The 24,677-nt window shown below is 44.2% G+C and overlaps 2 protein-coding genes across 2 annotated transcripts in view; one reads left to right on the plus strand and one right to left on the minus strand.

Annotated features, from left to right (window-relative positions):
- LOC146181482 (mitochondrial GTPase 1-like) overlaps positions 1-9,624 on the plus strand; it is a 28,198-nt gene extending 18,574 nt beyond the window's left edge. The window contains exon 11 of the mRNA XM_084576542.1: positions 9,410-9,624. The gene's annotated coding sequence lies outside the window, so the exon portion shown is untranslated. The remainder of the gene's footprint in view (positions 1-9,409) is intronic.
- On the minus strand, positions 929-23,265 carry LOC146181483 (nuclear pore glycoprotein p62-like). Its single transcript, XM_084576545.1, has 9 exons — positions 23,115-23,265; positions 19,457-19,568; positions 17,996-18,130; positions 14,819-14,870; positions 12,028-12,118; positions 8,783-9,009; positions 4,797-4,908; positions 2,116-2,182; positions 929-1,054 (listed from the first exon to the last, which is right to left on the minus strand). The coding sequence occupies exons 2-9, from the start codon at positions 19,512-19,514 to the stop codon at positions 981-983; spliced, it is 816 nt and encodes a 271-aa protein (XP_084432671.1). The 5' UTR covers positions 19,515-19,568; positions 23,115-23,265; the 3' UTR covers positions 929-980.
- Positions 23,266-24,677: the final 1,412 nt, after the last annotated feature.

Genomic DNA, 24,677 nt, shown 5'->3' on the forward strand with positions numbered 1-24,677 from the left:
AGGGTAAAGCTGCAATTTCAGAATATTTGTCAATTCGTGGTCAATTACACCAGGGTGACCAAATTCTGCTGTAGGTAAGAAAGCCTGTTTGTCGGATCTGGTTGCCAGGGCCAGGCGCAACCCAGGGCTGGTTATTCAATGACATCGACTCTTGCATCGGGTGGACAATTGCAACAAGGCCGGGATTGGAACCGCAATCTTTTTGCACACAAAGCAGATGTGTCACCTCTAGGTGCCATCGCCACATGCAGAGTTTGTTTAACCTTTATTCCATATTTCCATCAAGTGAAACACGTGCAATGCTGCTGTTATTTTTCGCATCATATTATTTTGCTGTGGAAGTTGGGTCGTTGTTTGTGGACACAACTGCACAAGCAAACAAAAGAATTTCCAAGACACATTGTGGGTACCTTAAACATATTCATTTTCGATGATGTGAATTTGCAGTAATCAACCAACACAAGCGGCAAACTGTGCCATTCAACCAAGCTCCCCAGTGGTCTCAAACTTGCGTCACACCACAATCCCGGCCAAAAGACACCTCTCTTAACTTCCAGAAATGAATGAAGCTACCGTGTGGTAAAGACACTCTGCCATTGAACCGCAGTATCTGGGTTCGAATTTGACTGCGGAGGCTGCGTTCCGATGGAGGTGAAAAATTTCTAGGTGGTCAAAGTTGTTCCACAGACCTTTACAACCACACCTCTTCTTTCGCTTCTCTTGCAGCATAGTTCAGGTGTCGATGTAGAAGTGTGGCAGATTTTGTCTTTCTTTTCCTATAAACCAAATTATTATTTTTTGTTTAATAGAAAGCAGGTGGTTTTGAATGATTTCCACTGGATTGCAGTAACATTTTTTGATGTTCCACTTGATCATATCTAATCTTAACACCTCAGGCCATCCCAAACAAAGCAGCAGGCGGTGCCAGTGATAAAAATATGCAGTTTATTAATGACAGAACTTGCGTACCATTTCGGCTCTCAGTGTTTCAGCAGCGGCTCAGCCCTCTGCTTACAGGAACGCTCCAGGTCTTGAAGCTTCTGCTTCATTTGGTCTGGCAGATACAAAAAGGAGGCATTACCCACACGGCATGGCTGCAGTACAGGGCACGCGCGTCGTGTTAATCACTCACTAATTTTTGACTAATCAGTACACTGGTAGGCTAGCCCCCAGGACCTCAAGGATAACACTGGTAAGCACAAAAATGCAGCAGCTTTTTATTGCTGCAAGTTAAGAGGCCAATACTGTTTGCCCCAGAAAGGCATAAGACAGGCCAGCAAGAAAGATGGAATAATATTTTTCCACCTGACCTTGCTGCCATCTTACAATTCTTCACAATAGAAGCTATTAAAGTAAAATATTTGTTAACTTGACCCCTGTGAAATTGGAAGTTTTGATATTTTGAATTAGGAGTGTTAATCGAACACTCCCAGGGACCTTGAAAAACTACTTCCCTAAACTAGAAAATGTGCTCGAGCAATAGGTATCCCATCAGCTCCCTCCGAAATGCAAAAAATGAAAAACTTTAAGCTAGATTTTCTGACACCAAAGATATCAGCAAAAAAAATTTAGTGCATGCCGCACCCAAGAAAAAAAAAGAAAACAGGCACCCCACTGCGTCCCATGCTGCCTATGTCCCTCGAGTGTGCCCAATGAGACGGTGCACCCACAAAGCCCACTTGATGTAAATGGAAAAGGGGTGGCTACAAAAGCGCAGTAGTGCGACACCCTAATCCATTGCGAGAGGTCGCCAAGGGTCCTTTTTAACTTGCCACGGTAGGCAGGTGGCGAAGTGAACAGAAACTCTCCACTTCCAGGGATGAGGAGGAAGAGGCTGGATGGTGGCTAAGAGGAGGTTCTGATGTGGGCAGATGATTGTACAACCTGAAATTGGCTGCCATGGAAACAACCCTGCGGTTGGCTCTATTGTGGAAAGTGGAGGGCCAATCGGACAGTACCGATAAACTTTCACTGATTAAAGCATCACAATTGCACCTCAGCACGAAATGTTTTTCTCGGGGACTGGGTTTGATACAACTGGCTTTGTGATTACAGTAAGGTCAGGTTAGCAATTCAAATTGCTTGATCAGGCCGAATGCAATGAGTGTTACTCACCTGAGTGGCGCTGAATCCACGTGAGGGCATCCATGTGTGCACTCATCACCTGTGAGATCTGCTCAAGCTGCACATAAAAAGCAGACAGACACTTCAGGCGGTGTACATGAACACTAGATTTGCACTAAGTGCTCACTCTCCACTGGCCTGCCATCAAACAGGTGATATCAAGCCAAGAGGAAGGTAACAATGGAAAGGTGCTTTCATCGGAATTATCCTCACTATCCCTCTATATCCACAGTCCCTTTTGTGTCCTCTTTTTGGCAATCTCCGAACAGCCCTGTCTCAAGCTATCCCTGGTGACCCTATCTCGGCAAATTCGTCAGTCCTGTGCCTGGCTCTCAGCTCATAATGGCAATGTTTTCCGCCCACTTTTTATCTCCAACAGACAAACTCTTTCCCACACTATGTGTCCCATCCAAATCGATTTCCTACTCTTGATATGAGTTGGGACATTCTTAAATGAAGTTTCCACCTTATTCGACCCTCCCTTGACATTACCCCACCCACATCGCCTTCCTTTCCTAGTCTCCAGATTCCAGCATCACATGTGATTACTGGCAGCTTCAGCTGCGGTGCTCGATATATGCTAGGTAAAGCTGGGCCTTATGTTGCAATTATGTGAAGGCATGTTGCATTAACGCGAAAAAAATAAGAAAAAGAAAAGCCACATCTGACTGTGAAAGCTTCACTACCTTTGCCCCGGTGAGCTTCCGTTCATCACCTTTCACATTTGGTGTCCCTTTGCACTGCTTAACCTAAGACGAGGCAGAGTTCTCAACCTCTGCACCAACAACCTGCACACACCTGCACAATTTGCACAACCTGCACAATCTGCACGTACTGCCATAACAGAGCGCCCTTGCTCAAAATGTGCCTGTATGTCCTGCCAAAGAAGAGTGCCTTTGTTCAAGACATGCCTGCTACATTTCCCTTCATATGAAGTACGATCTACTTCAAAACTTCAAAGGTGAATCAGGCTACACGGTACGGTTTACAATGAAGATGGGAGAAATTGAACCAACACTGGCCAGCTCGAACAACCAAATAAAGGCAGCTGTTCCAAAAAATACCTGCAGCTGTGATTCAGCTATAGACTATACTCCGTTTCATACAAGTGCAACACTACCAAAGCTACAGCTCTTGTTTGCGCTCTCCGCGTCCGCGATAAAAAATAGTGCCTGCTCTTGACAAGAGAAAATAATAGTTGCTTTGTCTGCAAGCCAAATACATTTTACATTTTCCATCAACTTCATAAAAAGCACCTTTTGTAGGGAGAAAAGGTCGGATTCGGCTAATTTGTATGTTTTTTTTATGTCGTTTTTGTTCGTGCCGCGTTTTGCTGCCCCGCAACCTTGCCAGCTGTGCCACCAGATGGCGCTGGCTGTGCCCTCCGCGCTGCGCATCTCTTTTTGAGAAAATGGTTCTTTGGTGCGCATTTTTTCTATAAGATCCGCTCTGTGAAGATGTCTAAGCATGCGAAGCACGTTGATGCAAACGTGCATGCTCGGAATAGAGCCCGTTTTGGCAGGAACCACTCGCCTACAGAACGAGCTCGTAGTGATACGCCTCCTGTTCTTTTTCTTGCGGACTACTTGCGTAGCTTTCGCTGCGTTGCACCTGATGTACGAAACGGAGTATAAAAGCTTGGGCACAGTTATTTAGCGACCCAGGCGAATGTCATATATTCAATTTATTGAAACTTATTGTTCTGGAATTTACTTGCAAGAGCCACAATTTATGAAATAAACCTTGGAATCCAAATAAAAGGAATTTAGCAATGAGGAATTGCAATAGTGCCACTGTTTATGACTGGTAGAATAAAACCGAACAAATTGCAGGTTACGAGAAAGGCAACAAAGCACATCTAATCTGGTAAAGACATGCAAGTCCACAATGATAAAAATTACTATCACAGCAGCAATCAGCATATTCGTTTCTTAGTCGCAGAAATTAAACTAAATTTTTCCTACTGGCTATATGATGTGAAGGTCAAATGAAATGCTTCACGCTGTGACAAAATGTGCCGAGTTTTGGTTATTATTATTATTATTTTTTATGAGCACTCTCATTTAGTGAGACTTCCTGCATATTACTTGTAACACCGTTTTGGAAAAGCAAAGCTTGAACAGCAGATAAGAAGAATGCATCAAGTTTACCTCATGCAAACAATTGATGATGTTTGCATGATGCAAACTAAGTTAAAGTAAAGAGCACAAGTTACGACCCCGTCTCTTCTCAGAAAAGGCAAGAAGACGCACACCTGGCCACAACAAGACTGGCATAATGAGTCGTTTTTCTCATCTCCTTTAACTATGAGAGAGGAAGCTATAAGGAGGCTGCTGCCCTACAGTAGGTTTTTCCTGAACTTACACCACTCACTACTATGTAGTCAGAGATGCTTTGAAGCCATGAATAAAGAAAAGCGTAGTCGTGCCCAGAAAAACTCTACCATGCTGCGACAACAGAACTACACCACCCTCAGAACGAAGGTATGCAGCTTGAACAAGATTCAGAATGTCATGTGAATGCAGCCTATACTATTGGGCTGTCCTCAAATCAGTGGGACAGGTGCGCTTCAGCCCTACCAACAGCACACCACACGGTTCCCAAGTCGGGCCGCCTACTGCTTCAGCTGTAAAGATGTCAAAGAGCCAAGTGGCAAACCGATGAGGGCTTACCGGCTCGTCCTGTGCAGAGGAAGCACTGGCAGTGTTAAGCTGCTCCACGCAGTCGCCGATATCCCGGGACACACAGTTCAGCTGCGAGTTAATGTTGGCAGCCAGGTGGTAACTGCAATGCACCAGGTGGTGGAGCAGATGACAAAGCCACAAAGAAAGTAAGCCGCATCTCTATGACTATGACTTCACAGAATACGGTACAGGTGTCGAAAGCCCTGAAAAGTTAGCTAGCTTTACTCTTTCATATATAGATTATATTATGCTGCCTGGAAAAATCTGTGTGTATTCAGAACCCCATGTTTCACAAAAATGACAGGAATATCTCAATATCTTCTGGAATTAACCCACGCTGCGCAGTTCAATGCTCACGGTATCGCAGCAGTGTGGTTAGAAAAAAGAAGAGCAGTTTTATGTCCAATTAATCATTTTCTTGACCATAAAAACATGTTTTCCCAAGCAAAATTTAGCTACAGAGTCCTATAGCAAAGCGTTGCCCCACGTTAGAGAAGAAAAAAAAAAGCTGCTGCACAAGACAGGCCCTCCTAGGCACACTGAAAGCTTCCCAACATTCATCTTTATTTCTTGCCCCCGCAAAGCGATCGTTTTCTGTTAGCAACGACATGGCCTCACGATTCTGTTCGGCAGGGATCCCAAATGCAGCAGGAATCGCTGACATCTCTGGAAGCTTTGGAAAACAGTTTGAAAATGTTGCATGCAGTCGCAGACACTGTGATACAAACCGCTATGCTGCACTATAAATCATTCAATTTTTGTGGCCTTTATTAATGGTCTACATTTTGCAAAAATATCTGGTCCTGCAAAAAATTTTGCTGTCAAAAAATGAACACTTGGGCGTCCAAATAAGCAGCGTCCTTGGTGCCAAACTAAATTTATTGAAAACAATTGCAAACATTGTCATGCTGTCGCAATATAGCTTGTCATCAAAATTTCTAAAATATAGCAGCACTTAGAATAAATATCGCAATGAAGGGGTTTACTGGTGCATTGAAGAAATGTCAGCCAAAGCAAACACCCTTTTGTAATTTCAAGCGTTTTGAGACCTGTGCAGTCAGTGTGCAATGCTGGCTAATAGTGCACCAGCAGAGAAGGAGATAAAAATCTCATTTTGGAATTTTTTTTTTTTTTTTAATTTTGTGGCCACAATTCACCCCAGAATTCAAACACGGCATACTGCTGTGAAACATACAAATTGTAAAAATAAAGAACATGCTAGTCACCAACCAATATTTCTGACTCTGTGGGACCCAGAAAATGTATATAATTGAAGAGCCTGAAAAATCCATAACTTCAAAAATCTTTTTCTTGCAAAAGGCCTGGCCTCGTGAAAAAAAAAACGTAAATTTTGCCGTTTCCAGTGTCATTTTCAGTCCTGTCATTTTTTGTTCCTTTGTCCCAGTTTTTTGAGCTGGTCGTCTTTATGTGCTCCAGTGCACTGCTTCGAAGCAACAATACAGTCTGACCTTGTCATAAGGAAGTAGCATTGGGTGCGAAAATTCGTTTACTATATCCGACATTCGTTTCAGTAGGAGCAAAATTTCTTGAAAACAAGTGTGCTAAAATAACTTGGCAAAATGCACTGTATCATGGACAATATAAAGGTGCGACAACACAAAATTCTTTAATTAAAAGCTCGGTATAAACAAGACATCTCGCCTTTTGTTCCCCCCCCCCCCCCCCCCCATGTTGGGAAGCAAAAATAAACGCTCAAGTAGGGATGCTGCCCCCATGCACAGATTTATTTATGAAACTGCAAAATGTTGGCCATGTCGATGACATCTGCACAGTTTAGAGTTCACTCATCTTTCCAGTTCTGTCATCATCATTACTTGCATCATTTGCAGGAATCAGATGACATACTGTATTTTGGTCGGTCAGTTCAGGCACCACGGCGCCACAATCACAGAGCAAGTATTTAGGAAGAGAAGCTCGCCCTCTCCTGCGGTCAGAAAAAGTCACCCTGTACAGTCTGTTTCTCCTTTGCCTACCACGGGATGCCCACCTTGTGGCAATCTCTTCAAAAAGCACATATTTTCGTGCTTGCCTCGAAGGGTATTCTGCATGCGCGGCCAACTTTTTCTTCTGTAGTAATACCATGTTGCACTCACCCACCGTGTGGTAAAATATGTGTTCAAAATATGGGAGGTAATTTACTTTGGAATTCCAGCCGTCATGTAATGCATTAATGGAGCGTTTTTAAAATTATTACAATTGTGAAAGAAATTCGTTGAAGGCACATAGAGCATGTGAAATATTCTAGTTTTGTACACTTACTATAGCGAGCAAAATTAAGAGACCCCTGTGAGCGCTTGCCGGATTCACGCCGAACTGCGCGCAAGCACCGTTCTGGTGTCGAGGTTGGCGTACTGCCTTGAAACACATTGTCAGGTGGCAGGCTGCACCTGCCTCGACACCAGGAGTGTTTCATAAAACGCAAATATGCGGGCAATTTAAATATGTTCCCCGGTCGGTGATTCAAATGATCAAAATATTGCAATTCTTGAAGTTTGTCTCCTCCACACATTTTTAGCCATGTGGACGCAAAAAACTGCTTCGTTATAACCGATCGAGCGTCAAATATTTTGTTTTTTCGTTTCGTCATACTAATAGGAGTCCATAAAAATAATGCATAAACCAACAAAACTTTAATTGTACATTAATTTATTCTATAATTCACAATATCTGTGCTCGTTATAACGAGGTTTGATAACGAGGTATGACTGTATTAGTTTAAATCTAAATCAGTCATCATTTTTAATCTGCATCACCTCACATCACCCATAACCAACAGTGATATGAGGCCATGCCATGCCGTGCCACTACCATGAGAAGAGAGAACAGAGACTGTTTCCTAGGGGAACTTTATTTTCCTTAAAAAAAATTTATAATATAGGCTGAGCATAGCAAATGCTGCTACTGTCCCATCTTCAATGTGACCATGCTGCCTTGGCTCACACCATTTTCGAGAATGATTGGAATGGCAAAAATGAGGAACAAAATAGCTCAGCCTATCCAAGTCAGTCCGTCTGACTGGCTCTGTTTAGGTCCAGGTTGGTACCCTTCGCATTGGCAAAAGCTTTAAGTTCGATGCTCGCCTATCTCTATGATAGGTAAAAAAGAAAAAGCTTCCACAGCACTGCTGTCACTAATTTTAGTCCGAAAGACCAAATTTTCAGACCTCACAGTGTGTGAAGTTACCCTCGAAACACTGGTGGTCACTGAGATTTGGTGAAGATGTACTGGGAAAACACTGGATGCACTAGCACGATGTTAGGTCGTAGTGGATGAACATCATTCATATCAATGGAAAGCAGTGGAACAAGCATCACATAAGCTGGGACAGCACTGCCCCCAAGTCTCATACTGGGAAAAGCCAGTCATCTGGAGACTCAGGCAACAGGCAGATGAGGCGTATTATGCAAAAAAAAATGTGCCATCTTCTTTACATACATTTTCTGCTTCTATTAACAATGAAGCATGTTTTTTTTATATTATTTTTTAAAATTGAGATGAATGAGTCCAATAGCGGGGACCCTCATGTCAGTGATTTACGAACAGCTGGCAATAAAAAAATAAAAGGGATAATGTAGGCTATCGCCAGCAAGGTGAAAAATATACTGTTCCTGGTTTGGGTGCACGAACCACCCAAGGATAGTGGTATACTACTTGGCATATCTGACACAAGATACTCATACCATTAAAGGCTTCACGCTTTGGGACTAGCAACCGTGAGGCCAGTACCACAGTGCTAATAAGTGCCATGACCTGGTATACATAGTGGGCGTTAATTTAGACAGGCGGTTTATTCAAACTGACATTTTGGCTCCGCCAACATCAAGTGTAATGAAAAAGCTACCACTAATTTGACCAAACTTTTGGTCTCCTTTGAGCCTGCAGTGTCAAGAGTTGAGTGCAGTGGTGCTGGCTTCACTGTGCTGAGCCATATAAAATAGCAGGACCACACGCACGTGTGCTCACGCTCCAGGTCGGCGTGCTGCTGCACAGAAAGAGCTGGTGCGGTGCGCATGCCGCTCTCCAGGGGCGCCAGCAGCCGCTCCAGCTCCGCCTGCTGTGCAGCCACGTAGTCCAACTCATGCTCCAGCCGCTGCTGGTCCAGCTGAGCACACTCTAGCTCTACGTTCAACTCAGCCACCCGCTCGGCACTTTGCCAAACCAGCCGGTCCCGGGCGTTCACCTGCACCACATGTGCGCCAGTGGTGATTCAATGTGCTCCACCCAAAGTCATCAAAAAGAAAGAGAGGGGGCAATTCCAGAGAAGGGGCAAGTCCAGTGACTGGAAAAGCACGGTGATGATGATGATGCGACTGACACTACTGTCAGTGTCTCAGTGCAACGCCCGACTACAATTTGCTGCCCAGACATTGGGCGCAGAAACCAGTTCTCAAAGAAAAGTGTTTGAACCTAAACAAGGTCGACAAGCAAATGAAGGAACAGTATGCAAGGCTTAGCGTTCCGAGATTGCAAATGAGCTCTGAGAAAATGTACTGCATGTTTCTAAGTTTACTTCAGCCACCTGTGGCCTTTCAACATGCACTGACATTAAAACTCAAACAAGCTTTATTTTGGCTCTGCAGGAACGTGGCCACCATGGGCAAGATCTGATTGAAGACCACTGGCAGCATAGCAGGCGACACCGGCCACTGAGCTACCACAGATAGCCAAACATAAAAGTACGGCATATTTACATGCATAACGAACCCACTTGAGTAATGAGCCTGTAGCACACTCCTACATTGTACAGAGGTTTTAAGTTTGGTAAACACAGGCGGCGCCTTCGCGCTGGTTGACAGAAAAGAATAAAGTTGGCTTGCGTGCGCTATGTGAACAAGCATGGCACAAGCGGTCCCATTCTAAATGCCTGCCCCACTCGCCGCTTGTTCTGGTGCTCCGCTGCAACACCCTACAGTGGTGACACCGGCCTAAAAAATGACTGATCCGAGCAACCTACGATGTTCAGACAATGTCTTGTCTGACACTACCTCGTACACAAGGGATCTCGCAGCAGTTTGTTTCTGCCTGTCATCGATCTGGCACAAGAACCTTGCAAGTGTGATTAGCCCAAGTGGGAGCCATTTTCCATATTCACCGCATCCCCTCCGAGATGTCGTGGTTTCATCACCTCCTCTCCAGCCTGTCTTCTGACATCACTCAAGAGGTGGCAAATGACATTACCGGGCATTACTGTCTAAGAATGAATGCCTTCGGCACCTGCTCACTAGCGAAGAGCTGGGGAACCGGCAACATTTCCACGGCTCATTAGCATGAGGCAGCTTGTAGGCACCACCAGAGTCACATCAAATGGTTTGCTGTTGCAAGAGCTTTTCCTGCAGCACTTGCCACAGTGAAGTCGTCTCATCTTGGCAGCTGCAGGATACTTAACGCTTGATCGCCTCGCAGAGCTTGCTGATCAGGTCCAAAAATCAGTCTTGCTTGCACTTTCTTCCCATGGTGATACGTCAGCAGCTGTGCCTCCCTCTTCCACTCCCAATGCTTTCCGTGGTGCTGCTTTCCACTCTCTTCACGACATGTGCTACCCCAGCATCCAAGCCATGAAGCACCTTGTTACACAGCGGTACCTTTAACCAAGCATTAACACTAGGGTTGTACGAATGTTGGAAATTTTGAATACAAATCGAATAAGCGAGTTAGTCAATTCATATTCAAAAAACTAATATTTAAATTTTGCGGATATTAGAAAATTACCGAATATGCCAAAAATTTTCAAATTCACCAGTTTCCTGTGATGCAAATGCTTTTTGGCAGTTTTCCGCATAATTTATCAAGTTGGTTTCTCACATTGTGTGCTGCCCTAAATGGTGCTAGTTGCCAAAAAAAGAAAAGGGAACAAGAACAAAGATAAGGTGCTAATATATTGCATGTTCCTGCTCCATAAATTCATGTAATGCTGCTAGGGGGAATACGTGAAAAATATTCTGCCGTAAAAATCGAACAAATTATGGCTGTAACATAAAGTTCCAAATAATGCACTTCCGCCATTAGTAGGGAAGCAAGCATTGAGGTGAAGTTGACATTTATGAAAGGGGTCAATACCAAGTTTTAATTCCGATATTCTTTTCTGGCCCTTTAAAGGCCAAATTACTTACAGTTTACTGTAATCAGCAGTAATATAACAGCTCTACTTTCTTTCATGCAGGTCCTTCCTGTACAAAATACCACTATACGAAATCCTGTACTGAATTTTTAAGTAGGGCGTATGCCTCTGTGAAATTCTACTTGAATTTTACTTACGAATATCAGGTGAATCCTGAAATAAATAAAGCAAACGATGTTTGCTATATTTTAATTTTCCATTTGTTGATTGTTCAGGTATTCAACATCCTGAATACAACAGCACTCCAATGAGTGAATACTAAGGTCGTTAAGAACAATCAATTGCAGAGTTACAACGATGTTAGAATATAAAGTGTACCTGGTACGTTCCTGCTGCATTCCATGGCCACTTGTCACCTAAGCCATTACTTAACTTTTTTTGCGTGCAAGCCAAAAAAACAAGACTGAAAATGCCTTGAAAATCCAATAGGTAACACTGCAAAATGCACCCAAACCCACATTGTACACCATGCACACTCATGTAAAGGCGCACAAATGAATGTGCAATTTAAATGAGTATAATTAGTGAAAAGCATGTGTGACGTCCTTGCAACTCTGATATACTTACTTTGTCTACAGGTTCTGCTCTACTGAAGGCAGGCTCACGAACATAACATTTTGTTAAAGTTGGCTTTTGACTCGTACGATGCTTGTTCAATTACCCAAAAGTGTACTTATCCACAAAGGCAAATACTTTTTAGTTGTTGGGGGGGAAAAAGAGTGAAGTCACAGCATGTATTACGAAGAAAAAGTGCTCTCTTGTAATCGTGAATGAGAACAGCGCGGTACTTGCTTTGCCACTGCCAAATGGAGGATAATGGCCCATAAAGAGATACCCCATAAAAATTGAAAGTATGCTGCAAATAAATCACCCTGGAACTGCATAGAAGCCAAGAAATGCCTAATAAAAGAAAAGCTAACTCAGTGCTTCACCCTAAGCATCTCCCCGAAAAATAAGCAATCGAAACAGCCCCAATAACACTGAATACTTCTCAATATGCATACTCTGAAGCCAGCCCTGTTAGCAGCAGACTATTAGCATTCACACTATTTTCTTATACTTTGCTCTCCCTCAGCTTACCTGGGTGGCTTGGATGATAAAGTCTCTCTCGAGCTCTTCCAGCTCTACCTCCCACTGGTTGACCGACTCCTCAAGCAATCGATAGTTCATCCTGCAACATTGTACGCACACTGTTACGCTCAACGCACGCAAGTTACGAATATCTAGTATCAGGATCTCTCACAAACAAACTTGTCACCCTAGAAGTCATTCAGAACTAAGCAGCCCATTTCAGCCCCTCAAAATATGATGGCAAGCATAGTATTACCACAATTAAACCTGCACTTAACTTTCAACATAAGAGCATCAAAAAAAATAATCACCTGACTCTGCCTCTTTCAGAAATTATAGCACAACTTTCCTGACCTTCATGACACATTATTACTAGCTCCTATCACAACATTGCATTGACTCTTCAATTCCCTCTGTAATCAAAGCTGTCACGGATCACTAACAGCCTTCAGTACACCTTTTCTGCTAACTACAATAGAAAACTGGAACCAGCTAATAGACTACATTGTAAACAAGGACAGCCTTGCTAAATTTCGACAGGCATTGATCAATCACTGCAGCAAATAAATGACAGTCCAAACCTATTGAAATTCTAGTGCTTGAAGTAGTTATATATTTTAGTTTTTGTTGTTGTTCCTGCCTCACACAGCCTTTCTGTTACACTGCATTGACCAGCATTGTACTGCAATTTTATCGTGTTTCATTGCACTGCTCCGCGCGGTGGTGCAGTGGTTATGATGGCCGACTACTGTGCCGGAGCACCTGGGCTTCGATGGAAGTGAAACGAACAGGCTTCCGCGTGCTGTGCGATGTCAGTGCATGTTAAAGATCACCAGGCGGTCGAAATTCCTCCGTAGCCCTTCACTTCCAGCACCTCTTTCTCTTTCTGCTTTCACTCTCTTTTTCCTCCCTTCCCTTATGGTGCAGTTCAGGTGTCCACTACCTTTCTTTTCTGTAAACTAATTATTATTATTATTATTATCATTGCACAATATTGTTTTATTTTATTAACACTACATTAATTTTCCCTGCGCCCCCTGCCCTCCAATAATGTTTCAATAGTGACCTTTAGGTTGAATGATGATGATAGTCCTTACGAGGCTGCCAGGACAGCATTCATGCACAGGGAACCAAACAAGAGCCTAATTATGCAGAAGCAATCTGGTTTGCTCCCGCTAGTGCACATGCACGGAGAAATCAGAACTTACTGGTAATCAGAAAAGTTACCGGTAAGGGGACAAAGCAATCGTGCATACCTTGCATGCATGGCACGACAGGATAATACCAGCAGAAAGAGATGAAGACTAAGGATGAACAGACATCATGAATGCTGGACACTAACCTATGATGTGTACTCGCCCTCAGTCATCCTCTTTGTGATGGTAAGTACCCTGCCTCGTCATATTGAAAGCTGAGACCATGCCCATGCGTGTGCACTGTAAGACCTCGTCAAGGGCAGAGACACCCTCAAGCAATTAATGAAAGTAATTAGCTTTTTGTACGTGCTAGAATAACCTCGAATACAGAAAATAATGGTCGATAGCCTGGATAGGCAGACACCAGAGAAGTATTGCAAATATGGATTGACTATGTGGAAAATTCAGGGCCATTTACAGCAGGAGAAAGTAACAATCTACCCACAGAGCAATAAACAAGTGTAAACGAAGCCACTGCTACTGTACCTCTTCAGTCATGATCATTTTTCAGTAAATACAGTAAAACCTTGTTAATTCAGATTTCGTGGGACCAGAGGAAATGTCTGAAGTAAAGAAAATGTAAAATAAGACAAATGCTAACAAAATGTCCTTTATAAACATCCCTCCATTTCTTTAAAGAAATCTGCAACCACTGATTGCTGAGCATGAGAATTTCCAACGCGATCGCACATTCTCGTAGATTCACCGAATGATGCAGCGCATGAACACCGGGGGATGAACCAATGCATATATGTCTTCTCTGATGCTCGCTCGCCCGCACGCATGCAAACACACACACGCACGCACACTGGATTAACGAGTTTCCCCTCGTAGCGTGGCATATCGTAATGGTACGGGACGAAGTTGTCGAAATTATCTGATCCAAATTAACGAGGTTTTATATCAGTGTGAGACCCCTACTAAATGACAAAGCAGATAATGTCTCTCATTCCAAAAATGTACTTTACTCGTACAACAAGCAACACCGTCATAAAATGGCTACAGCTGTTGCTGCCCTCCTGTACAACGTTTTTTTAAAATACACAGCGCAACAAACATAGGACAAGCGAGTAGACGGGAACAGCGCTATCAACTGCATGATTTATTGAAACAACACGAATATATACAAAAATTCTCTGACAACCAAGTGCGCATGTTCGCAGATAAAACATTTCACTTTAACCAGTTGCGTCAAGATACGAGATTTCTCGGGGATGAATGATAACAGATGGGGTGCTTACGCATGTGTCAGAATTCTTGTGAATGAGATAGGCCTCTTTTAATTCTCGTGTTAATTTCTCTCTGTGTTTGTACAACACTGTAGTTTCTTTGAACAGGGGAGTGCAAGGAGGGTGCAAAGGGGGCTTTTGGCTACATTCCTTGTGGTGTAGTGCCAGGTTCGATGACGGGGCTTTTTCTAGAGAGTTTTCATGTTCTCTTAGCCTTATGTTAAGACACCTTCCTGACTGACCAATGTAATCTTTTCCGCAAGTAAAAGGCACTCTGTATACCTATGTTTGTTGCGCTGTGTATTTTAAAAAAAAATGATGCACCAACTAGCTCAACTCACAGTACACTTGTACAACGTTCATTGGTGCACTTACGATGAGGATGGTGCACCAGAGGTGGACGTTGGTGCCGAGGCTTGTGTTGTAGCTGAAAACAATGCACAAGCGATAAATGCGTGGGGACACATTTCATCATTATTTAAGAGACAACCCTACCACTACTTAGACAAAGTGTGGATCTGCCAGTGGCAACAGCAAGCTACCCTTTGGCCTTCCTTGTACACTGCTAAAGCACAAGAAGAGCTGCATCAAACAGACTACGCTGCCTGCGATGCAAAGGCGAGCAGACAAAGAAACACAGAAAGAAAAGTGTTTACAGGATGCAATTGCATCTCTGCACAAAAAAAAGAAAAAAAATTAAAAAAAAAAAACCTGAACAGCAGCGATAATGACATGATCCATCCGCAACGGTCGCTATCAAGAACCAGGCAGAACCGTGCACTCACATAAGTCCAGTTTACTAACTGCGACGCCAACAGAAAGCGTTTATGACACAACAAATTGTGAGCAATATGATGCTAATGCAAACTCATTTTCTGCTGCATCAGGGACATGATAGGAGCTTATATAAATAATTTTCTAAGCAATTCAATCCTTGTGTAGATGGACTACAAGTTATGAGGAGAGTAACATGGTGCCTAACAAGAAATCAAGTCTTTGCACACATACATATGCACATAATCCCTACGCGACAGCTGTGGCCAATAATCTGTCGTTCTATGCTTAGGAATTGGAAGTCTCAAGCAGATAGCAGCTATATTACGAGCATGCTGTGTGTCACATACTAAATTTTAAATAGGTCTTAAAATTTATATGTATGCCATAACCTAGTGATGTCATGCACAAGTACAAACTTTAAGGGCAAACACCAATACTTTACTTCAAGCAGAAACAATTTTTCCCAACAGATCATGAAATAATGCCACCCTTGAAGATGCCTGAAATAAACAGCCATTTATGATAAGAATGTGTTGTCTTTAGCAGGCTACTAACTAATCATACAATCAGCGCATAGCTTCAATGGTGGCTAAACACTTTCTGCGAAAAGCTCACATCTCTATCATTTATACCAGCAGCCTTAACTTTTACTTTAACACAAATTTCAATTCACATGGTAGGAGATGCTGGAACTAAGCCACCAGAAACACCTCTTAAAACAGAAATACGACAAACACAAATAACACTGAAGGGACCACAGTGGAAACTTAATAACGAAGGCTATCATATGAGCAATCAAAGCTGTTATGCATTTTGTGACATGCTGTCGTACAATTAGCTGTCTTCCTCGCTGTGTGCAACAGTCATTACATACTGGACTCTTCTGGACATCATGCAACAAATGCTCTGTGGGCTACCCTGATAACCTGTGCATGTTTTCCAATGCTTCCCCACAGCAAGAGAGAGAGAGAGAGGAGGGGGAGGGGCTATTCTTTTTAACTAAATTAATGGCCCGATATCGAGTGTGCTCTACAAATAGTTGTAGGGCGCAGTTCTTGTGCACCAATTCGGCGGTTGGGCCATGTCGCTGACGGTGCCATTGCTTATGTAACCGAGCAAAAGAGAGTCATAAGAGAGTCATGAGCCAAAAAGAATTTCTCAGAAGAGAAAGAAGAGCCACGAGCTCTGCGCCATGCGCTTGTCGGACACCTGATATGGCCCATCGGGCTGAGTGCAGGCCTTACCAGCATCAACAAATGCCCGAGACCTTATTTCTCTCTTTCTCATCCTCTCGCTTGCTCCTCACTACCGCACTCTTCCCTTGCGTTCCCTTCCACTTTGTGGGGGGAAAAAAATAAAGAAGCTAAACAGCAGCTATCAAATTTTCATTAGGGAACGTCGTAACCGTCTAGAGAATTAGATATTACAGACTATTGTAAGGAAAAAAAAATAAAGAAGCTAAACAGCAGCTATCAAATTTTCATTAGGGAACGTCGTAACCGTCTAGAGAATTAGATATTACAGACTATTGTAGGGAAAAAAAAATAAAGAAGCTAAACAGCAGCTATCAAATTTTGCATTAGGGAACGTCGTAACCGTCTAGAGAATCAGATATTACAGACTATGAAATAACTCAGTCTCAAACTGTTCAGGCAAACCGTAGTCAAAGGCCTACCAAGAAAGTGCAAATGACACTCTAATACAAAAAGGCTGTGAATACATTGTAGTAATCCCGATCGCCATCAGCTCGCGCGCCAAACCGAAGAGGTAGACGAAGTGGAGCCGGAGCCTTGTTGGCACTGCACTGTTGATTCGAACGCTACCCCCGTCGCTTTGGTTTGCGGACGTTGCTTGCGGTCTTGGTGCTCTAATAAACCCCTTACACTTGGTGGAGGTTCGGTCGTCGCCCCAGTTCTCCTCGCAAATTTCACCCTGGAACTTCGGAACCGCATGCTACCGCCTTCGGTCACAACCATGCAGGATGCTCTCAACCAACCATCGGCGCCCATCCCTGCCACTCCTGCCACCATCTTCTGTCCCGGGGCACAACGCCCCCGTGACCCACCTTTCTTCAGTGGTACCGACGACCACGACGTTGACGACTGGCTGGCCTCTTTCGAGCACGTCAGCACTTACAACCGCTGGGACAATTCCATAAAACTGAGCAACGTCCTCTTCTACCTCACGGACGTGGCGAATCTGTGGTTTCGAAACCACGAAGCCGATCTTCCGACGTGGTCTGTCTTCAAGAAAAACTTCGCGGATGTCTTCGGCCGTCCTGCGGTACGTAAACTCCGCGCCGAACAACGCCTCCATGCACGGCTTCAACGTCCCGAAGAAACGTTTACTAGCTACATTGAGGACGTGGTTGACCTCTGCAAGCGGGTCAATCCGTCCATGCCCGAGCCCGAAAGAGTCACACATGTTCTAAATGGTCTCACTGATGATGCATACTATATGATGTCGGCCAGAGACCCTACTTCCGTATCCGAAATTATAACACTCCAATAAACCCCTTACAACATCAACAATATTTAAGAGGCAACAGTCCGGAACTTAGCTGGCTACTGGTCCCATAGGGCTGAAAGAAATAGTAGTTTTGAAATTTGACATGGCTGTGTTTAGTACTGCGCAGCTGCTTCAGCATTCAAAGAAAGAATGTCTGCCAGCATACTCTATTATCAACAGCACAGTGCACACCAAGAGAAAAGGGGGAAATTCATAACGCAAGTAAATACAACAAAGGTGGAGACAGGCAGATGCCACCAACCCCACCAGTTGCAGCTGCAGCAGTGCTGGCTGGAGTGGCAGTGGCTCCAGTGGATGGCTGTGTAGCCGTAAAACCTGTCGATGATTGCGGCTGGCCAAAGCTGAATGTCGTGTTCGTCTTGTTGGCCCCGAAAGAAAATGCTGCAAAACACAAGGACCCCCATTGCTGCTTTCCAACCACTAATCCCTCTTTTTCAGGTTTTAAAAATCCATCAATGTAAGACACTGTATTAAAAAAAAAACTGCTAAAGGGTTGCAGTGAATTACTCTTTCATCGATGTTTCAGCAACACCGGGGATTGAAGGGCCGTCACTAACTGTGCAGTGTTCTCCAGTTTCATTTCCACTTCAGCCCTCCATCAAGCGAGGCAGAACAACTGTCCCACATATGGAATCCATAACAGTGAATACTCTCCACTGCAAAGCAGTTATGTGAGAATGAAACAACACATGAAAAAGTGAGAGAAAAGTGGCTTCACTTGATTGCTTGCAATGTAACAGAAGGCTGGCAGAGGGCACCAGTACATTTACCAGAGTGGATCGCAACAACATTTATCATGTGATACACATACAACTGGCTATTGTTTTAAATGTATCGGGCGAGCACGGCAGCACTGAGGCAAAGCAGAGTGGAAATCGGGAGAGTGAACAAAATAATGCACCATCATGCTGCTGGCGCCACTGTTGCCTTCACGACTGCACTGCTTCGTGAGAGCCAACCTCGTGAAACAAATTTGATGGCAGACTCGTTAGAAAGTTTGTTTCAAGTTCGATCATAATTGTTCCCTAGCTTCGTGCAAACATGCAATGTCCCACGCCCAATGGAAGGTACTGATCATATTAGTGGGTGGCAACTAGAGGGTGTTTTGAACTATAAAATAATGCACTGACATTAAGTGTGCTTTATGAATAGTTTTTTGTAACTATTGTAGCTGGTTTCTTGAACATGCTAGGATGTTATTACAAATTTGTGCTCTTAAGAGATGCCACAAGCACTCTATGCGGCAGATAAAAACAAATTTGCTGCAGCTTCTTGGTACTCTGATGCATAACAGCCAATAATGGGCAGAGGTTGACTAATCAGAAGCGCTCACCCCAGTCCTTACCTTCCATTTTCTCCTTTTTGTCTTGCGGTGTTGCTAGACTGGGTACCCAACACTCGAGCAATACTTTTAAAAAAAGTAGCCAGCTGTACCTTACCTCGCCATACCAAGATAGCTGGGCCAAAAAGTTAGTTGGCTGTTTTAGCACAGCATGATGCATAAATATGGGCTAATAAGGCTAGAGAACAGGTGAGTATATGCACTGGACAAAGTGAAGGAGTGAATGAAACCTTGCACAGATGAATTGTAGCCAAGCATTGTGTCGAACTAGGATCCACCGATTTATTAAATAAAACAGATATTAATGCAGGCACAAATAGAATGCATAAGGCAAAAAAAGAAAATGGAAAGAACAGGCAGTATACATGCTGTGGGCGCTGCGCCAAAGGCGAAGCTGGTCGTTGTCGTACCGCCACCCAACATCTTTCTTCTGCAAAACAGTCACGGTATTGGCACAGGGGACAGGCAGCAAGCACCCTGCAAGAGAAATGACTCACCCATGAGGTTATGATTTTTCCAAACAGGACAGGCACAATGCTTCGTGGGTAGTACTCAACCAGTGCAGAGATACTACACACGGCATGCACCTTTAATAAGACGAAACTATGACAAAGCACACAAATTTCGTGACAGTCAGTGCATGGCAGTGAAAAAACTGAAAGAGTATGAAGTGCACGGGGCTTGAAAGGTGCGAGTTTAGTAAGCCAAACCTTAAATTACAGTCACGAAGACCTGGGGCTGTATTCCGAGTTTGTGTAGTTATTGAAAGTGTCACTATCTTGCCGACCTCGAGTCATCTGCTTGGTGAAAACACCGGAACAAGGAGTGGTAGTGACATCCGGTTCCAGCATTTCTACCAATCAGATGACTCGAAGTCAGGGAGATTACGACACTTTTAATAATAATGCAAACTCGAAATATGGCCTCTGCTGTCACCCTAGAACATGCAAGCTTTAAAGTCTTTAACTCTATTGCAGTATGACTAACTGGCAGACCAAGAAGTTACCTTCCTGCCAATAACTTCCCACTGCATACATCCCAGTAATGTACGCCTCAAACTGAATGTAATTGCCCAAGGCTAGCATTCAAAAAGAGGTGGTGGTACCACAAAAATTCGAATTCAAGGGCAGCTTTGCCTACTCGAATTAACTTCTTTATTGTCAAGTGAAAGTTTCGACTGTTGTTGCTCCCAGGATCCATGGTAGGGACAGGTCAGGAAAATGGGTGGGCCGTAGGCCGTACCACACGACCTTGCCAGTTGACTTGGGATGTAGCACATCTAAACTCATGTTGAGAGCACGATAGAAAGTTAAAAAGTTGCGGCACTATTCACTGTTACATAGTTCACTGCCCACTGAAGACCAACCATGCATACAAAAATTCAGTGCAGTCAGGACGTCGATCTGTCCCCTCATCACCAAGCTTCCCTCCTTGAACAGCCGCTGTACATCGCTTTCGACCCTCTCTGACTGCAAGAAACATGGAAAGGTGTGCTACTTCCTTATGTACCGCGCCGGAGTGGCTCAGTAGTTAAGGCAGCAGTCCTTTCCCTGGTGTAAGCAATGTAAAGTCAAAGAGGCACTGTCCGATGTGCAAAATCGGTCATTTTCACTTTTGAACTGATTTTCTAGTGACAAGCGCTCCCCCACTGTCTTTGTTGTCCCGATTATATGCACCTCGCCTTTCTTCTGTTTTGGAGTCCCCTCAGTAGGGTGCACGTTTTTCCCATCAGTTCAAAAATGTGCTCTGAGGATGTAGGCCAGGAGAGGTCTGTTACAAAGATGCAGTTTCGATCCTGGTCACGGAGGCAGCTTTTTGATCATGGGGAAAGGCAAATAAGCGTCTTTGTGTCACCACGGTGTACACCTTGGATCATTTAAGTGCACTAATGTCACACAGAACTCAAAAGCCTTGCGTTTCATGTCCATCAAAACACAGTCGGGATCGAACCCAGGTCACACAGTACATGGGCACATTGTGTTTTGTTTTCATCACAACTGGAAACTGCATACCGTAGTTCCAAGCAGCCTTGAGGCATGGCCTCTCTCGAGGGCAAGAGTGCTGCCATGCCTGAAGCAGCAGACAACCACGGCGAGTCATGCACGGCATATACACACGGGGAGCCAAAGTGCGCCAAGAAACAAAAAATTCCGAGACTCTTAGGACCTTCTACATCTGCACATAATACCTTCACTACTTTTCAAATCACTTCATACAGGTAACATACGCAGTGATTGGAAAGTGAGAAAGGTCATTCCAGTCTAAAAATCAGGTAACAAAGAACCATCTCTTAACTACCGTCTCATGAGTCGTTCCACCGCAAATGCAACCCCATTTTTTCCCCTATTTAATACCAGGGGTAAGGGTAGAACTAACCAAATCTTATGCATACCTTGGCGTAACCCTGTGCAAAGATTTAACCTGGAATGCGCATGTCACAAACATCCTATCATCAGCTAACAGAACTCTTCGTTTCCTAAGACAGCACTTGCACCATGCACCACTAGACATATAACTTCTTGCATACAAATCATTCGTATGAACAAAACTAGAATATACATCCCCCATATGGAGTCCAAACCAAATCTATCTGATAATTTCACATGAATCCCTACAGAATTGAGCTGCTAGATTCATTCATTCCTGCAATTCATACAATGCCAGTATTTTATCTCTAGGCCCGTTCTAACAAATATTGCTTGTCTTCGTCGAATCGCCAGTATGTGTTTGTTCCACAAGTTTCTATCCAGCTCACTTCGAATTCCTCCCTACATTAGTCCTCCAGCACGCATCCCCCCCCCATTAGTCATCTCCTGCAACTTGCCTGCCCACAACCTCATACTATGTTTTGCATCATCATTCTTTCCTCGCTCAGCCATAGACTGGAATGGCCTTCCACACGACACTGCTGCAACCACGTGCCCCTCCACGTTTTGTAATTGTATAACTGACATATTTAACTAATAATATGTTTACACCTGTACCCACCCCTCATGTAATAAACACGAACTGGGGGTCATTAAGGTAATAAAATGACGTGAAAATTATGCCATGAGACGAAGACGAAAGCTTGTCCGCGCAGCGAATCTTCGATGGCTCGACAATCAACTGTGACGCGTGCGAGGATTCGAACCCTCGACATTCTTTGGGATTCCAACCCACGACCATTTCTTCTGGGACTCGAAACATCCACGAAAGTTCTTTGGTCGTGCGGGGTGCACGCTTTGATGACAGGCTCTGCCTACACACACTGGCGATGCCAGTGACAAGACAAATATGCTTTCGAATTAACAAAAATAAGAGCAGACACGAACGCCTAACCACGCCCACCGTCCGTCCACCCAGCGGCTCCGCGCGCATCCGTATTTCTGCACGATCTTCGTGTCCATAGCATTCCTCCATTGCGGTCTTCGCATACTGTATCAATTACTACGGTTTTCGAAGGGTTCAATGTCCGAAAGCGACGCTGGCTACAGTGGACGCCGTCGTACAGGGCTGAAAATGATTACAACCGGGTTATTTAAAACATCGACGCATAGCGTTTCGCCCGTGTCGAAACCAAAGCCCCTCAATAACGTTTTCTGTCGATCATCGAAAAGCGACCGTCGCGGCCGGGGTTGGACCCACATTGTCCGATTCAGCAGTCAGAACGCCCCAACTTTTGATCCGCCACGGTGTGGTGGACTCATGACAACACAAAAACAAAGTGAACAAGTGTCAAGGGGAAACTTCAGTCCGCAAGCCTCTACAAAGCAGCGAAAGCGTGCCTCGAGGAATGGAGTGTGATCGTTTATACTCTCGCACGGCGTCGTTAACCAGCAACAATTTCGAATTTAAACAATCGGCATTTCTTCCTTAAAACGAAAATGAACGCATTTAAGTATGCAGCCCCGACGAAATGCTGCTGGCCACTGAACCGTGTGCACGGTGTACGGGCAGCATTCCTGAGCACTAAAGCATAGAGAAAAAAAATAAAATGTTCATTCTTTCTCTATGACTAAAGCACAAGGCGTAATTACTTGCCTAAAATGATGCACTTTAAAAACGATGAATTAAGGGCCGCTCAAAGGACAAAACTCGCGGCTACTCATCATCAAAACTACAGTTTTCTAAAATTCCGCCTTGACTTGGATTGCTTACTGTCGGAACTGTGTTGACTTTGCCACTTTGTGCTGTCGTAAAAAACTGCTGATACTGCAAAAATTTCCGTCATCTTTTACAGACAACACGTTACGGATTCCCACAGTTAGGAACAAAACAAATGGTTAGCAAGTCACGTGAACAAAAGAGCCGGCTTTTAGGGACCAGACAAAATGTTCGAACTAACCGATAGTTCGATTTATCGAATGGATCAGAAAAAAAAAAGAACAGAAAAAAGAAAAACAGGCCAGAATACAGTTTGTATCACAGTAATCTTATCTGATGAACATCTGAACGATTGTTTGCTTTTCAGATGACATGCGAGTAAGAACGACGGTTTTTCTCAATTTGTTCAGGTGCTTAATTGTTTTGCGCGCACTGTCCCAAAGCAACTGTCCCCAAAGACGCTGTAGTGGAGTGAATCCGAATACTTTGACTTCCTAGGGTTCTTTACCGTGCACTGACATCGCACAGCGCCCGGGCTGTTCTAACGTTGATCCGGGCGCCTAGCTTCTCGCCTAAATGAAAAAGTGGCCGCCGCGGTCGGTATTCGATCCTTCATTTTTGGGCACAGCAGTCGAGAGCGCGCCATAACCACTACGCCACCGCGGCAGAGCAGCAAAGTTGAATTGTACCAGAATTGTAAAGGCCTGCATTTCTCTTTCCGCACTGCGACACTGAGTAGCACAAAACAGCACCGTCGCAGTAGTTTTGCGCAGAGCGTCGCTGTTTCGAGCATATGGCGTCGAAGCGAACGATGATCGCTTTCGCTCTACCGCTCAGTCTTACCAGCGCCATCCCAAAATCAAGATAAAAACAGTGACGCGCTAAGCAGCGTACGAAACAACGCGACTGACAGATGCGCGCGTCCGATCGCAGATGCGGGATGACGTGAAGTAAGGGGAAACGAAACTATATAGACCCTATATTCACTATCAGGTTTAGCGAGCGGCAGTTTGGCAACCCTGTATTGAGGAGACGCCGTAACTATACCAGAAAGTTGGGCGGTTTGAAACTAAATGCAGACAAGAAATGTTTCGGGCGCGACATCCCAAGGGATTCCCGCCGATCTTCTCTAAGCCAGCGCAACCGGTCCTTTGACTGGTGCCCCGTTTTTGGGCGTAATAAAAGAGTTCACCACCACCATCACCACCACCAGCGGCTTCCTCCCTGCTGCGCGCCGCTCATTTGTCGGACACTTGAGACGCCGTTTGCAACGTCAACCAGAGCTCGGATTGCACCAACGCTGTGTCATTATTCGCCATGGAAAAAGGAAACAACTTCCTTCCTCCATGTTATTCGCCATAGCCATAGGTCCTCTCCAATATTACGTTGTGCGTGCCATGGTTGCCAGTAAAGCTACAATGACGTCACAGAACTTTATTTCGAAAATTGGTAACTGATCGTACGGCGTAAGTGCGCGTGCATTTAGTGCCCCATGCATTT

The sequence above is a fragment of the Amblyomma maculatum genome, chromosome 8 (assembly GCF_055883805.1).
Source record: "Amblyomma maculatum isolate TAMU_Amacu chromosome 8, ASM5588380v1, whole genome shotgun sequence".
NCBI classification, from domain to species: Eukaryota; Metazoa; Arthropoda; class Arachnida; order Ixodida; family Ixodidae; genus Amblyomma; species Amblyomma maculatum.

What these genes read in the sequence shown, in the direction of transcription:
- LOC146181483 (XM_084576545.1), bottom strand. Translation starts at nt 19,514, where the DNA reads ATGTTGGGTGGCGGTACGACAACGACCAGCTTCGCCTTTGGCGCAGCG. An exon ending in CACTGCTGCAGCTGCAACTG is followed by an intron (nt 14,871 to 17,995) that starts GTGGGGTTGGTG and finishes CATTGTTTTCAG; the next exon opens with CTACAACACAAGCCTCGGCA. An exon ending in TCTGGTGCACCATCCTCATC is followed by an intron (nt 12,119 to 14,818) that starts GTAAGTGCACCA and finishes ACAATGTTGCAG; the next exon opens with GATGAACTATCGATTGCTTG.